This window comes from Carcharodon carcharias, chromosome 7 (genome assembly GCF_017639515.1).
Source record: "Carcharodon carcharias isolate sCarCar2 chromosome 7, sCarCar2.pri, whole genome shotgun sequence".
NCBI lineage: Eukaryota > Metazoa > Chordata > Chondrichthyes > Lamniformes > Lamnidae > Carcharodon > Carcharodon carcharias.
The window spans coordinates 153,239,760-153,256,629 of NC_054473.1; the positions used below are offsets into that span (position 1 = coordinate 153,239,760).

Sequence of the window (16,870 nt, forward strand, 5' to 3'; positions counted from 1 at the left end):
CATCTCCACTTCTGACTCTTATGATGGAGAAAAAGTCATTGATGAAACAGCTGAAGATGGTTGGGCCTAGAACACTACCTTTAGGAACATCTGGGACTGAGATGATTGACCTCCAACAACCGCAAGCATCTTCCTTTGTACTAGGTATGACTCTAGCCAATGAAGATTTTTACCCCTGATTCCCATTAACTCCAGTTTTGTTAGGGCTCCTTGATGCCACAGTCAGATGCAACCTTGATGTCAAAGGCAGTCACACTCATCTTACCTCAAGCTGAAAGCAGCTTTGTAAACATGGGGTTTCATTATGAGCCCAGGGAGTCTGGAGAAAGGGTCATAAAACTCCATTTGCAACAAAAATTATTCATATGGGTTACATTATCAAAAAGTAGCATTGAAAGTAAAATTTGTTTGTATTTCTGTTTGAACTATCCCAAAGCAGAGATAGTGATTCAAGGTTCAGCCTTGGTAAGAAAGTTCTTTTGTTTAATTTATCTGATGCATGTTTGCTGATAGAAGGAAGCAGTTCAGTTTGGGAACTGACGGGGCAGTTGCAGCTTTGCGTCAGTGTAGATTGCGTCTCATTTGATTGAGGGAGCCAACTGGAGATGATAGTCAGTTAAACCTGCATTTTAAGCTGAGAAAATGCTAACTTCATTGTTCACTGAGTGAAAGTGCGTGGGGATCTATCTCAGTTTGGATTTTGAGGGAAAAGCAACTGCAAGATTTTGCTCCAGCTTGCAGTTGGTGGAAGAAATCTACAGTAGTCCTCACAGATCCTTGTTGCAGAAAGCAATCAGCAAAGTTAGCTTGGAAATGTGAGGAAATCAATTGGGTATCTGCAGGCAACCAGAACAAAGAGCTGAGGCATCCACATTCATGAGGTATTAAATTAAAGTTAGTGTTACTTAGCCAAAAAGCTAATGGAAGGATCCTCATAAAATAATACCTTGAAGAAACTGGATTACTGAGGAGCATTAAATTGAATTTGGGAGAGCTGTGGCATTTCTTTTTGGGGCCACTAAAGAAGTGAATGAGCTTTCTAGATTGTTGTCACATTAGTGAATTCTTGAGGTTGGGGAGTTTGTGTGAGGAGTAAAAAGTAGAACCAGGACTCGAGCATAATTAATTATAAACTTTAGTGTTAAATTAATGCTTGCTTTGTTAAACTTTCTTACATATAAGAATTAATCTTTAAAACATGAAACCTTATGGCGTAGTTCGGTCAGTTAGTCGTTGGGTGTGCGGATCTCTCTTCAAAAGTTAGCGGTCTCTAACAGGATCGTAAGCAGGTTGGTGTTTTAATCTCATTTATATTTTGATACCCCAATAGATATTTTTGGGGGGTAGTATTAAAAGTGCAGTGTAAATTTATGAAAGACTGATGAGAAACTTATTATAAAATTGATTTTAAAGATAGAAAATAGTGGAAGTACTCAGATTTGACAGCATCTGTGGAGGGTGAAACCATTAACATTTTGGGTCGTTGACCTTGCTTTGCTATAAAGTTGATTTCTGTTTGTAATAACTAATGCACTATGTGGAGTAATGTTTTCCTTGCATGAGCTCCTGATACAAAGACTTGTCAGTGGGGAGCCTATATTGGGGAAACCATATTTGTGCAACCCATGATTTTCAGTCCTATGTAAGTTTTCATAAGTTAATTTAGTGTTTAGAAATGATTTATTTTGCAAGCATCATCCTTTTCAGTCTATCATTCCTATATACATCAAGGGAAATATAAGCTAACTGATGCTAATATACATGTTGTTCCAATTGAATGTGACTGGAATAATTGATCATGAGTAGGTAATTGGGTAATAAAATGTCAACCAAAGCATCCATCTGTACAAATGCCAACTTACAAACAAATAATTTTTAAAGAATATTTCAGGGAATCATAGCAAAGGCATTTTTATGAATCTTATTCTGGTATCCACCATATATTTTGTGGAATGATACACCACTGACCCATTGTACCTCTGGGCTGTTAGTCCTACTCGCCTGTCCTTTCTCCATAGCAAATTTACCACTTCAAAATAGTCATTGTCGTCTTCTTCGGCAGTCCCTTGGTATCGAGGATGACTTCGATTTGATATGTTCTGAGATTGCTGATAAGTCCATGTGCGATCTGCAGACTCTGCCACATGCAGGGCAGACGAGATGTTTGAAATTTATTGTGCCTTTTCCAATGGCTTGACTTCGCCTCTGCGTGTTGCCAACAAAGTCTCTTGATGTGTTCGGTGCCTTCCTAAATAAACCTTCTCCATTTTGGTGAGTCACAAGCGTGGGGCACTCTTGAGTCGGCAAGGAAATTTGATCTTTTCAAGGATGCTTTGAGGATATCCTAAAGTGTTTCAGCTGTCCTGGGAGTGTCCTGCCATATTCCGAGTGAAACAGTTGCTTCGGGAGTCCAGTGTCAGGCATACGAATAGCAGTTTCCACCCAGCAGAGCTGGTTTAGAGTGATTAGCACCTGAGAGGACGCTGCTTTTGGACTAACTTTCTTGCCACCAGATTTGAATGATCTTGCAAAGGCACTGCTGGTGGAACTTCTCCAGTACTTTGAGGTACCCACTATTGGTTGTCCAAGTCTCTGAAACACAGGAACGTGGGGATCACTGCTGCCCAGTAAACTGTGACCTCAGTCTTGGTTTTGAGATCCTGCTTCCAAGTTGGTTGAAGCCTAAACTGACACATGGAGACAATGATGAACTTTGTTGTCCCTCTGCCTCCGTCAAGAGAAGGCACCCAAGGTATGGAAAATGGTCCATGATTTCCAGGATCCTGCCATTGATCTTAATCGATATGGGGAGGTGTTGTGCAATGGGAACTGGTTGGAAGAGGATCTTAGTTTTCTGGGCGTTTTAATGAAAGAACTATTTTCTCATATGCTTCAGAGAAGGAGTCGACTGTGACCTGGAGCTCAGTTTCTGAGTGAGTGCACAAGCACTATCTGCATACTGAAGCTCAGTGACTGAGATTAGAGTGGCATAGGTTGAACAGTTTCCTATTTGTTCTGTAGATTATCTCCATGCCTGTGGTGGTGAGGTGCAGTATTGCAGCATGGAAAATGAATAATGGAGTTGGTACAATATCACAACTCTTGTTTGACCCCAGACTTTACTGAGATAGGGTCTGTGGTAGTTCTGTTGGTTAGGATCAGGGCTTGCATGTCATTGTGGAGTAGATGGAGGATGGTGACAAATTTCTGATGCCAGAGTTAGAAGAGCGCTGAAATATCTGAGTTGTAGGACTGGAGAAGATGGCAGAGATCAGGAGAGGTGAGGCCATGAAGGGATTTGAAAACAAGGACAAGAATCTTAAAATCAAGACATTGCTTTATAGGGAGCTGATGTAGGTCAGTGAGAACAGTGCTGATGGATGAATGTGACGTGTGAGTTAGGATAAAGGGAGAATTTTGGATATGCTTGTTTTTATGGGAAATGGAAGCTGGGAGGCTGTCTAAAAGTTGATTGGAATACTCTTGTCTAAACACAGGAATGGTCTTTTTACTGCTTTTGGCACAAATCCCATTTTTTCTCAGCAGTTAGAACGGGCTACAGTACTTCCTATGGTGATTCGATCAGATTGCATATTACTTGGTTATAACTTTTTCTTACTAGTATTCTATTCTTTTTCCTGTGTATTTCATTGTTTGATGAATTTATTGATTGCTACACTGTATTAAGACCAATAGGGTTCGTTCTTGGTTGTTTTAAATATTCGTAAAGTGCATGTATTGCTTGCTCTTTTTCATCCTTCTTACATTTTGTCTGTATTAGGTTAATCTGCTATATGTCTGCCATTTCTGATTCAAACTGCCCCTTCTAGTTTGTTGTTTGCAAATTTTACTACTTGGATTTGGGGTTTTGAATCCAATTCATTTATGGTCATTAGAAACAGTAGTGGTCACAAAACTGAGCATGCCATCCTAACATAACTCCTTTAGTGAGAGTTTGTTTATTTTTTTCGGCCAAGTTTAAAAATCTATTGCCAGGATTTATCTTGAATCCTTACACTTTTTGAGTGTAGGTATTAGCCTTTCATGTGGAACTTTATCAAATGCTTTTTGGAAGTTTAGGTATGCTTGTCGTTCTTTGAAAATGATTGTGAGCATGATAGACACAATTTTTGAGTATTCCCTGGGTTGCTTAACATTTAAATTGCTCAATGCGCAACAATTTGGTCTCTATCCCATTTTTATAATAATTTCAGAACTGCAACATGCTTTGTATCTTATACTTCTCATGGTGGATATAATTTGGCTGACTCGATACCAAACTTTCCAGCTGCTAATTGCTTTTAATTGCACTAGGTATGTGGAAGGGAACTAGCAAATGTTGGCATTTCCATGCGTCTTCTGCCCTTGTCCTTCTAGGTGATAGAGGTCACTGGTTTGAAAGTTCAAAGGAGGCTTGATGAGTTTCTACAGTGCATCTTGTAAATGGTACAGACTGCTGTCACTGTGCGCTTGTGGTGGAGTGAATGAATGTTTAAGGTAGTGGATGGGGTGCTTTATTCTGGATGGTGTTGAGCTTCTTGATTGTTGTTTGAGCTGCACGTGGAGAGTCTTCCATCACACTCCTGACTTGTGCATTGTAGGACAGGCTTTGGGGAGTTAGGAGGTTACTTGCCACATAATTCCCAGCCTCTGGCCTGCTCCTGTAGCTGTATTTATATGGGCTGGCCCAGTTCAGTTTCAGGTCAGTGGTAACCCTCAGGATGTTAATGGTGGAGATTCAGTGATGATAATGCCATTGAACATCATGGGGAGATAGTTAGATTCTCTCTTGTTGGAGACTCATTGCTTGGCATTTGTGTGGTATTAATGTTACTTGTGTGTGCTTAGGTGGAAGACCCTGGCTGTTTCTGGGGGCGAATAACAAATGGTTTCAGTGATCTGGTTGAAAATGCAAATCAGTATCAAAGATTGGAGGAAAAGATGAATCAATTTTACCACAGAAGCCACGAAGATTTGGAAGAAATTAAGCTTCCTGTTCTAGAACAAGGACAGGTAATCTGTTTTTATACTCTGTATGAGAACATTTATAAGCAAGAAATGGAAACCTTAATTTTCATACCAGTAAATCTTCTACCCCTGATGGAAAGCAATTGTAGCCTCTATCATCACTACCTATATCTTCAAGCTACAATATGCATCTAAAAGTGCATGTTGCCATGGGGGAGGGGGGGTGGGGGGCGGCGGCGTCGGTTGGCTCAGTTGGCTGGATGACTGGTGTGGATCAGATTGGTGCTGACAGCATTGGGTTTGATCCCCATTCCAGCTGGGATGGATTTAGGACCTGGCTCCTTACCCTACTCATGATGGAGATCACAGCACTGTGGGTTGGACCTGCCTTCAGGCAGAGCACCTGAGAAGAGAAATAAGCTTCTGCATAGTCTGTGCTGACTGTTCAGTGCATTTCTGAAGGGGAGATGTAATGCTAGAACGGCTGTCTTCAGATAAGATGTTAAGCTGAGGCTTTGCCTGATCAGATTTATGTTATAGATGCCATGGTATTATTTAAAGAGCAGAGTTCTCCTGGTGCCCTGGTCAAAATCTTGAATCCACCAACACCACTAAAACTGCTTATTCGGTTATTCATTTTATTTACTGTTTGTAGAGCTTTGATGCTTATGACCTTGGCTGCCATTTTTGACCACGTAACAGTGGCCAACTTTAAAAAATCATTTATTGGCTGTAAAGCATTTTGGATCCATATTGTATTGTATCATATGTCCTCTATATGAATCCAAATTCTTTCTTTACTTTTCAAAGGAACTTATTACACTTGTATACATTCTAAACAACTATTTAAAGTCTTTTGAAAAGAGTTTCCTTATCTCCTGCGCTGCCTTCTCTCTTTCCAGTGAGCAAATGATGAGAACTGTCTTGAAATCTCATCTGTGGATAATGGTGTTCAAATTTAGTAGGGATAAGTAAAGCTCCAGTAACATTTTAACTAACAAATTTGAGCTCAAATGTATAGTCACTTGAGAAGTGGCAGAGCTTATTTCGCTTCTAATTGGATAATGACTTTTTGTCTCTTGTTGCAGATTTGTGCTATTTACTGCCATGAACTACGGCGCTGGTGCAGGGCAATACTAGAATCCCTTGTATCAAGTGGAAGTAGTTATCTTGCAGAGTGTTTCCTAGTTGACTACGCAAAGCACATTCTGGTGAAAGCAAAAGAGTAAGCATTAACAATGCACAATTTTCTTGTGCTGTTGATAGAGTGATTAAAACACATTTTATTAAACCTGTAGTCTATTCATAAAAAAATCAAATTTTTAAAATTAATTTTGGTCATCAAGGTGAAACTTCTTACTGCTGGGGATTAGAACAAACACTCCCTGGTCTTTGGAGACTTCTTGAAGGGGAAGGAGTCTATGCCTGCATGCCACATTTCTGTTGGTATCAGGGTGTTAATGCTGTCATCCATGATGTGGTTATGCATGGCAAGAATCCAGTTCATAAGTGAGTAAATATTTTGAGGAGAAATATGCGTTGGTCATAACAGACTTGTGATTGTGGTACTTTGACAGAAGGGGATGGAGTTGGTGAGATTAATCTCCACTCTTGTCAGCCATCTCACTCGGCATGCTTCTTGGGGGAATTGGGCAATTGGGTTTTATATCTATGGCAGCATTGGTTGCTATGATGGACCTAGCGGGGAATGCTGAGGGATACCCAGGTCAGAGCTTGTTTGAGGGGTTGATGGCAGGTGAGAGAAGGATTGCTGAGAATTTATGACTAGGTATTAAAATCAAGGACTCTATATAGAAGAATCAGATGAAAGATTGCAAGGCTGTTTGAAGGGTGGGGGTAGGAAAAAGGGACTGTGAAAGGCCAAGAGTTTGAAATAACAGCAGTGAGGTTGGGTTGTGTGGCAGCCGTTGTCTGCATAAAAATGGACACAAAGCTTAAAAGACTAACTTCAAGTTAATCAAATTTGGATCACACAAATAAATTATGTGCAAATTGTATGTTTTCCATTTTGCACATTTTAAATGCCTTAAAATAATTCTAATATGGGAATATCTCTGCTTATTTAACAAGCTTGGTTCTTATGCTCTGAAGAGCTAACTAAATTGAGGGTTGCAAAAACATGGCATTACCAACTGGTTTGCACTTCTGCAAGTAAAAATCATCCAAGAACTAACTGTTGCCCTGTATATTGGTACAGATTAATTTTGCCCAATTGGCACTTGCCATACCATCAGCACTGATCTCTTTACAGCTTTTTATCCAAGAGTTGTAGTGTTTTTAAAAAAAAATTATGTTTTGTACGTGGTACAAATTTAAGGATGGAGCAAAACATTTTTTAAAGCAGTAGAATGCTGTGACTTTCCTGGTAGATCATTTGCTCAAACCTATGAAAGCTATAACTAATAAAGTTGTGGGGGAATAATCAGGCTTATTTTTTGTTGTTTATCCATTACTAATAAAGAATCTACAAAATGAACCCTCTAATTTCTCTTTATATGGCTGCTAAAATCATTGCAAGAGTATTTTTGACCAATGCTTCTGAAATTTGCATATTCAGATTATTATCTACTGAAGTTAGTTTTAAACTATGAGAAAAAGTAGCCCTATTTCTGGAAAGTCACAGACTGGTTGTACCCTGGAAGATATGCTATGGAACTCCTCTGAAGTCCCAACACATGGACTCTATGGGAATTGCTTGGGAAATTTAAAACTCCGATGGGCAATTCCCCTGCTCCCGAGGACCCTCTGGATAGTCCCAACTTTATTACCTTTTTCATTTGTTCACTTGCTTGGCCAGAATTTATTGCCCATCCCTAATTGCCCTTGTTCGGAGGGCATTTGAGAGTCAACCATATTTCTGTGGGTCTGGAGTCACATGTGGCCAGACCAAGTAAGGACGGCAGATTTCCTTCCCTAAAGGACATTAGTGAACGGGATGTGTTTTTATGACAATCGGCACTGGCTTCACAGTCATCATTAGCTTTTAATTCCAGATTTTTATTGGATTCAAATTCCACCATCTGCTATGGTGGGATTCTACCCACGTCCCCAGGGTATTACACCTGGGTTTTTGGATTACCGGTCTAGTGACAATACCACTACACCGCCACCTCCCCCATAAGGGTAGTTACCCAGGAAATGTTAGACAGGAAAAAGACTAGGTCAGGATTTTCTGGTCGCTCTAAAGATCAATAGATATTTGGCTGGCCTGCTGCATCTCCTGCAACGGGACCCGCCATGGTAGGACGGGAAAATCATGGCCCTGGTCTAATTCCTGGGTAACTATACAATTGACCCCCAAACACTCAAACTGACCCCATCCCCCTACTGACTCCCTCCCACTCCCACTCCCACTCTGACATGACTCCTTCCCTCTGACCCGACCTGACTAGCCTCTACCACTCAACTACCCCGACCCGATCCGACTAGCCCTGATCCAATCCACCTGCCACCCTACCCTCTAGCCCACTTACCCTCTCTCTGTAGATGTTTTCAAAGTGGCTTTGGGACATTTATACTCTTACCGGAATACGGCAGCCAGTGCCATAAAAAGGGGGTGTGGCTTCTGCGCAGATTCTCTGCACTGCTGTCTGAGGTTTGCTGCACTGGGTCAGATGTGAAGGATCCTCCATCAGATGATCACTCCAAAAAATTGGAGGAAGATAAGTATACATTTTTTTGTCAGACCAGGATGGGAAATTGGGTTTCCGACCTGATCAAAAGATCTGGGCCCCAAGTGTTTAAGATGGTAACTAATTTTGTGCAGTTAAATGGAAGTACTATGTGTATTTCTGTGACACAGATTGTTCACTTTTTGGTAAGTGAATTGTCTTTAAAACCAGTTTGAGTTGTTTTAAGTTAGTTATTTGTGTGATTTTTTTTCTCCTAATCATCTATGTTTCTGTTCAGTGTACGAAGAGCAGTTGATACCTTTTGGAAACTACCATATCGCGCTAAAAAGTTTGCATTGTTTGGCATACAGCCAATGACATTGCACATTGATGTTTGTGAAGAGAAAGCAAAAATTGGGTAAGCGTGAACATTGCAAAATGTTATACATCTATACAAGCTATGCGTCCATATATAAAATTAAGATAAACTTTGTTAGTACAATACCCAAATGTACAGGTCTTGCAGATCAAGTGTAGTAACCAGTTAACGAATCCATTTTGAACCTTTTTAAATAACCAACTAATGATCATTATCAAAAGATGCCCCTATACTGTATTTATTAATGTTTGTTTATTTAGCTGATCTCTCGTGACATTCAGGGATAGTCTATAGTTTCTGGAACATGTTTATAACGTTATTGGCTAACTGGGCTTTTGGTTTTAAGGCCACTGCTCAGAACCCCTGAAAGGAAGTATCTATAAATTGGAGCTTAATTATTGGTGTTGGAAATTGCTCCTGACTTGCAGCTGTTTGCCTCCCGTTGTTAGTTCAGCAATTTGCCCAGGCCATTGTGGCATTAAAAGAAGCAAGAAATAATTAAGAAAAGGAAAAGCTACAGTTTTGAAATGAAATTTGGAAATGGACAGATTAGTCAATAACTATAAAGGAAAAGGACTGCTGACGTTTCATATTTTCCATTTTCCCTCTTTTCCCTCCACCTCTCCATAAGAAGCAATAAGAATATGGTTTCAAACATAAAAGCAGAAATTCAATAATTCATAACATATCAAGCTGATCTGTGCAGTTGATTTTTGAAATGTCTTTTGTGTTTTTTTTATTGGCAATCTATGTTAGAAGCTTGGGGTAGAATATAGTTAACATTTCAGGTCAAGGATCTTTCACCCGAATTCAGTTTTGATGAAACCACCTTGACCTGAACTGTTAACTCTGTTTCTGTCTCCACAGATGCTGCCTGACTTGCTGAGGGTTTCCAGCATTTTCTGTTTCTATTTCAAATTTTCAGCATCCTCAGTACTCTACTTTTCAAGTAGAAGTTTGGGGCCTGTTTTGCACAATTTGCGCTGCTTCCCAAGTGACTAAAGCCATGTAGCTGACTCCAAAATTACACCAATATCTCAGCATTACAATTTCCACTCATCAGATAAGCAAAAACATATTTGCTATCAGCATTAAGCAAGTGAATCCTGCTCTGTGCTGTAGTCTGTTTCCTGTCACCCTCCTGACCCCAGCTTTTATTCTTCCAAAGTTATTACATGAGTAGATCCTTAACTTTTCTCAAAGTATGTTGATTTTAATTTTAAAATTCTGCCCCCTAATCACCCCCCCATCCCCACCTTCCACACCCATTCTCTCCTATGTTCCTTCCTAGTGTATGGTTGTACCCTAGCATTGTTTTAGTTTCAGCTGGGGAGTAACCATTAAAGCTGTGTTCTGAATTAATTGAGCAGTGCAGTGGGCAATATCCAATGTGTTCAAAAATTAAAAGTTGGTATCTTGATACCTTCAGAAAGTAGCTAATTATTGGTACGGTAGCAAGTGCTTTGGGCTGGATTGGTACTGAGAACACTGGGGCAATTCAGAGGAGTTGATGCCTTCTCAAGTTGGAGAAGAGCCTGTTGGGAAGAGTTCCAGCTAAAAACAGCAAGAAAGATATCCTCAGTCACGATGCCCAAGGTGTATTCATGGTTTCTTCCACCAAGCCTTTGGGACCTATGCAAAAGATTACTATCAGCTCATTTCATTTTTGTGCCCCCCGAGCACACTCTTTGGAAGTGGGGCAGGGGTTATGATTGATTAAGAGATGGCAGCAGTATAGTAAAAAAACAGAAAGAAGCAGAGTTGATGGTTTTTGTCTGAATTTAGCCTGTACAAGGAATTATATTCCCTTTTCAAAGATTGTAGTGTATCTTCCATACATGAAGCTAAGTTCCTGTTTTTAAACAGTGTGCTGCCATAATTCAGTCATTGTTGAATGACATTTATGGAATATGATTGACATGTTTCTGGGATACAGTAATTCTCACCAATAAGTATCTTTTTTGAGAGAATTCAGGAATAATAAATGCCTTAACAGAATTACCTGGAAAAACTCAGCAGGTCTGGCAGCATCGGCGGAGAAGAAAAGAGTTGACGTTTCGAGTCCTCATGACCCTTCGACAGAACTTGAGTTCGAGTCCAAGAAAGAGTTGAAATATAAGCTGGTTTAAGGTGTGTGTGTGGGGGGCGGAGAGAGAGAGAGAGAGAGAGAGGTGGAGGGGGCGTGTGGTTGTAGGGACAAACAAGCAGTGATAGAAGCAGATCATCAAAAGATGCCAACAACAATAGTACAAAAGAACACATAGGTGTTCAAGTTAAAGTTGGTGATATTATCTAAACGAATGTGCTAATTAAGAATGGATGGTAGGGCACTCAAGGTATAGTTCTAGTGGGGGTGTTTTTTTTTTAAAATAATGGAAATAGGTGGGAAAAGGAAAATCTTTATAATTTATTGGAAAAAAAAGGAAGGGGGAAACAGAAAGGGGGTGGGGATGGAGGAGGGAGCTCACGACCTAAAGTTGTTGAATTCAGTATTCAGTCCGGAAGACTGTAAAGTGCCTAGTCGGAAGATGAGATGTTGTTCCTCCAGTTTACATTGGGCTTCACTGGAACAATGCAGCAAGCCAAGGACAGACATGTGGGCAAGAGAGCAGGGTGGAGTGTTAAAATGGCAAGTGACAGGGAGGTTTGGGTCATTCTTTTGGACAGACCGCAGGTGTTCTGCAAAGCGGTCGCCCAGTTTACGTTTGGTCTCTCCAATGTAGAGGAGACCACATTGGGAGCAACGAATGCAGTAGACTAAGTTGGGGGAAATGCAAGTGAAATGCTGCTTCACTTGAAAAGGAGTGTTTGGGTCCTTGGACGGTGAGGAGAGAGGAAGTGAAGGGGCAGGTGTTGCATCTTTTGCGTGGGCATGGGGTGGTGCCATAGGAGGGGGTTGAGGAGTAGGGGGTGATGGAGGAGTGGACCAGGGTGTCCCGGAGGGAGCGATCCCTACTGAATGCCGATAGGGGGGGTGAAGGGAGGATGTGTTTGGTGGTGGCATCATGCTGGAGTTGGCGGAAATGGCGGAGGATGATCCTTTGAATGCGGAGGCTGGTGGGGTGATAAGTGAGGACAAGGGGGACCCTATCATGTTTCTGGGAGGGAGGAGAAGGCATGAGGGCGGATGCGCGGGAGATGGGCCGGACACGGTTGAGGGCCCTGTCAACGACCGTGAGTGGAAAACCTCGGTTAAGGAAGAAGGAGGACATGTCAGAGGAACTGTTTTTGAAGGTAGCATCATTGGAACAGATGCGCCGGAGGCGAATGAACTGAGAGAATGGGATGGAGTCCTTACAGGAAGCGGGGTGTGAGGAGCTGTAGTCGAGATAGCTGTGGGAGTCGGTGGGTTTGTATTGGATATTGGTGGACAGTCTATCACCAGAGATTGAGACAGAGAGGTCAAGGAAGGGAAGGGAAGTGTCAGAGATGGACCACGTGAAAATGATGGAAGGGTGGAGATTGGAAGCAAAATTAATAAATTTTTCCAAGTCCCGACGAGAGCATGAAGAAGCACCGAAGTAATCATCGATGTACCGGAGAAAGAGTTGTGGAAGGGGGCCGGAGTAGGACTGGAACAAGGAATGTTCCACATACCCCATAAAGAGACAGGCATAGCTGGGGCCCATGCGGGTACCCATAGCCACACCTTTTAACTCGCAGACACTTCCTCCTACCTCTCCCTGGACCATGACCCCACCACTGAACATCAAGCCATTGTTTCCAGGACTGTCACTGACCTCATCTCCTCTGGGGATCTCCCTCCCACAGCTTCCAACCTGATAGTCGCCCAACCTCGGACGGCCCGCTTCTATCTCCTACCCAAAATCCACAAACAAAACTGCCCCGGTAGACCGATCGTCTCAGCTTGCTCCTGCCCCACAGAACTCATTTCTCGTTATCTTGACTCCCTTCTCTCTCCCCTTGTCCAGTCGCTTCCCACCTACATCCGTGATTCCTCTGACACCTTATGTCACATCAACAATTTTCAGTTCCCTGGCCCCAACCGCTTCCTCTTCACCATGGACGTCCAATCCCTCTACACCTCCATCCCCCACCAGGATGGTCTGAGGGCCCTTAGCTTCTTCCTCGAACAGAGGCCCGAACAATCCCCATCCACCACTACTCTCCTCCGTCTGGCTGAACTTGTTCTCACGCTGAACAATTTCTCCTTCAACTCCTCTCACTTCCTCCAAATAAAAGGTGTGGCTATGGGTACCCGCATGGGCCCCAGCTATGCCTGTCTCTTTATGGGGTATGTGGAACATTCCTTGTTGCAGTCCTACTCCGGCCCCCTTCCACAACTCTTTCTCCGGTACATCGATGATTACTTTGGTGCTTCTTCATGCTCTCGTCGGGACTTGAAAAAATTTATTAATTTTGCTTCCAATCTCCACCCCTCCATCATTTTCACGTGGTCCATCTCTGACACTTCCCTTCCCTTCCTTGACCTCTCTGTCTCAATCTCTGGTGATAGACTGTCCACCAATATCCATTACAAACCCACCGACTCCCACAGCTACCTCGACTACAGCTCCTCACACCCCGCTTCCTGTAAGGACTCCATCCCATTCTCTCAGTTCCTTCGCCTCCGTCGCATCTGTTCCGATGATGCTACCTTCAAAAACAGTTCCTCTGACATGTCCTCCTTCTTCCTTAACCGAGGTTTTCCACTCACGGTCGTTGACAGGGCCCTCAACCGTGTCCTTCTCCCGCGCATCCGCCCTCACGCCTTCTCCTCCCTTCCAGAAACATGATAGGGTCCCTCTTGTCCTCAGTTATCACCCCACCAGCCTCCGCATTCAAAGGATCATCCTCCGCCATTTCCGCCAACTCCAGCATGATGCCACCACCAAACACATCTTCCCTTCACCCCCCCTATCGGCATTCCGTAGGGATCGCTCCCTCCAGGACACCCTGGTCCACTCCTCCATCACCCCCTACTCCTCAACCCCCTCCTATGGCACGACCCCATGCCCACGCAAAAGATGCAACACCTGCCCCTTCACTTCCTCTCTCCTCACCATCAAAGGACCCAAACACTCCTTTCAAGTGAAGCAGCATTTCACTTGCATTTCCCCCAACTTAGTCTACTGCATTTGTTGCTCCCAATGTGGTCTCCTCTACATTGGAGAGACCAAACGTAAACTGGGCGACCGCTTTGCAGAACACCTGCGGTCTGTCCAAAAGAATGACCCAAACCTCCCTGTCGCTTGCCATTTTAACACTCCACCCTGCTCTCTTGCCCACATGTCTGTCCTTGGCTTGCTGCATTGTTCCAGTGAAGCCCAACGTAAACTGGAGGAACAACACCTCATCTTCCGACTAGGCACTTTACAGCCTTCCGGACTAAATATTGAATTCAAAACTTTAGGTTGTGAGCTCCCTCCCCCATCCCCACCCCCTTTCTGTTTCCCCCTTCCTTTTTTTTCCAATAAATTATAAAGATTTTCCTTTTCCCACCTATTTCCATTATTATATAAAAAAAAACACCCCCACTAGAGCTATACCTTAATTGCCCTACCATCCATTCTTAATTAGCACATTCGTTTAGATAATATCACCAACTTTAACTTTAACACCTATGTGTTCTTTTGTACTATTGTTGACATCTTTTGATGATCTGCTTCTATCACTGCTTGTTTGTCCCTACAACCACACCCCCCCTCCACCTCTCTCTCTCTCTCTCTCTCTCTCTCTCTCTCTCCGCCCCCCACACACACACCTTAAAACAGCTTATATTTCAACTCTTTCTTGGACTCGAACTCAAGTTCTGTCGGAGGGTCATGAGGACTCGAAACGTCAACTCTTCTCCGCCGATGCTGCCAGACCTGCTGAGTTTTTCCAGGTAATTCTGTTTTTGTTTTTGTTTTGGATTTCCAGTATCTGCAGTTTTTTTGTTTTTATGATAAATGCCTTTTTGCACAAGTTGAATCTCTCAGTCTATACTAATGTACACTATTATACTAAAATGTTTTCAAATTTTTTATATTATTTCTAAAACACATCATAAAACCAAAAATAGGGTTTTAAGACCTTTCCTTACAGCTTGTCCCTCTTTTCTGTGTTTTGACTTATGGTCTCATTCTTATTATAGAAAATGCAAATTCCAATTTCTTTTACAGCCCAGCAGTAAGATGGGATAGTGCCGCAGTGCAATATTTTCAAAAAATGTCTCGAGGTAAGGTTTTTTCCTTTTACCCTTAAAACCATGATCAAACATGGAGAGCCTTCGATGAAATGGAGCATATATTGTCATTGAGTATTCTGATTAAAGTTGTTGTTTTGTATTTGGGTGATATTTTGAACAGTTATTACAAATATCTATAGCTTAGTCCACACAACTTTTTTTTTCAACTTTTAAATGTATAATAGTCAGCATCTTACTATGAACCACAAAAGACCTGAATGTGGTAGTAAGTGTAGTTTTAAAGGTTAGCTTTGGCTTTACAGCTCTGGTGCATTATACAATATGAATAGTTTTAAATCATGATTGTCTTATGTGTGGGATTTCTTTTTATTGTCTGTAACAGAATCTGAAGTTGCTGAGGCAAAATTACAAGGTGTTGCTGGGGATACGTTTGCAGTTCAATTATATCTCACCGTGAATGATGAAAAGGTAAATTGTTGATTTAATACAAATGGTTGTACAAAAGTAGATAAAGTAGAATTTCTTAATTAAAGGAAATTGTTGTGGACAAGCACATGATTATACCTTATCTGTATTTTGATAATTGTAATATTTTATTCACTTTTTCTGTAAATGCTGAAATGACATCACTCTTGCAATTACAGTCCCCACTCTTTATGTCTGGTGCGTTGATGGCAATGTGATTTGCCTGCTATATACAGTGGATCTTGTAACTGAGAAACTTTGCTGTCGAAAACTGCCTGAAAGCATAGGGGCCATGTCCTTGAGCACTTGACAGATTCTGCAGCTGGCAGGCACTATGGCATGGGACAACAAGAATTCATTTATGTTCCCCCTACAATGACAAGGAGCTTGAGAAGGGATTGCAGGAATTCAAGTGGTCCTAGGACAAAACTGGAAGTGGCTATGCTGTTGTCATGTAGCAAGAGTACAGGCCGTTTCAGTTATGCAGCCATTAAAAATGAGCAATTGGTTTCTCCTCTTGTCCTTAAATAATGTGAAAGGGTCACCGAGAAGCATGAAAAGACTTATTGGGAAACTACTTGAAAAGGAGAGAACAGCTGAGGTAAAAATGGTACTCTGCTTGAACTATTCAAAATAGTTTGTGTATTTAGTCGATTTTTAAACAGCACCTTTGTAATTGGCACCTATGGAGATGGCAAATCGTTAATGTCAATATAGGCAGCTGTCCAGGATAAGTGTGTACCATGTAAATGTTGGTGGTCATATCTCAATTGAAAGGCTAATTCTGCACAGTATTTACTTACTATTATAATTTAGTAACTAGAGACTGTTGGTTTTAAGTAGACCTTACACAGAAAATAGATATTTTCAGTCTTGTAATCGATTGGAATTAGGAACGGGAAAGTCGCAAAATTAATGTAATTTGGGTAAAATGTTTACTGTGTTTGAAAATCTGTCTTATTTTTGGACAACCTAGACTCTTGATATGTACAGTCAGGTAAGGGTCCTAAACTAAGTAAATTTGACTGCCTCAGTAGAGGGCTTAATGCCCAAAGGATATAACTGTCCAGAATTTGATTTGTGACGGTAAGTGTCTTTGGTATATTATGAAAGCACTTGGGTTTTTGTGAAAGTGGATTATTTTGGAAAAATAGGAGTGTAACTCCACACCTGAACTAGTTTTGCAACAACCTAATTGTTCTTAATAAGTGCAAGATATTGCTCTGATGTTCCTTTTCTTCTTCACAAAACAAAAACAAAATACAGATAAGTAAA

The 16,870-nt window shown here is 41.6% G+C and overlaps 1 protein-coding gene across 1 annotated transcript in view; it reads left to right on the forward strand.

Annotated features, from left to right (window-relative positions):
- The window catches only part of tdrd12 (tudor domain containing 12), a 181,373-nt gene that overhangs the window by 10,716 nt on the left and 153,787 nt on the right, over positions 1-16,870 (forward strand). Inside the window, exons 3-7 of the mRNA XM_041191689.1 lie at positions 4,849-5,013; positions 6,057-6,193; positions 8,899-9,018; positions 15,105-15,160; positions 15,513-15,598. Of these exons, the coding sequence (XP_041047623.1) occupies positions 4,849-5,013; positions 6,057-6,193; positions 8,899-9,018; positions 15,105-15,160; positions 15,513-15,598 (564 nt within the window). The remainder of the gene's footprint in view (positions 1-4,848; positions 5,014-6,056; positions 6,194-8,898; positions 9,019-15,104; positions 15,161-15,512; positions 15,599-16,870) is intronic.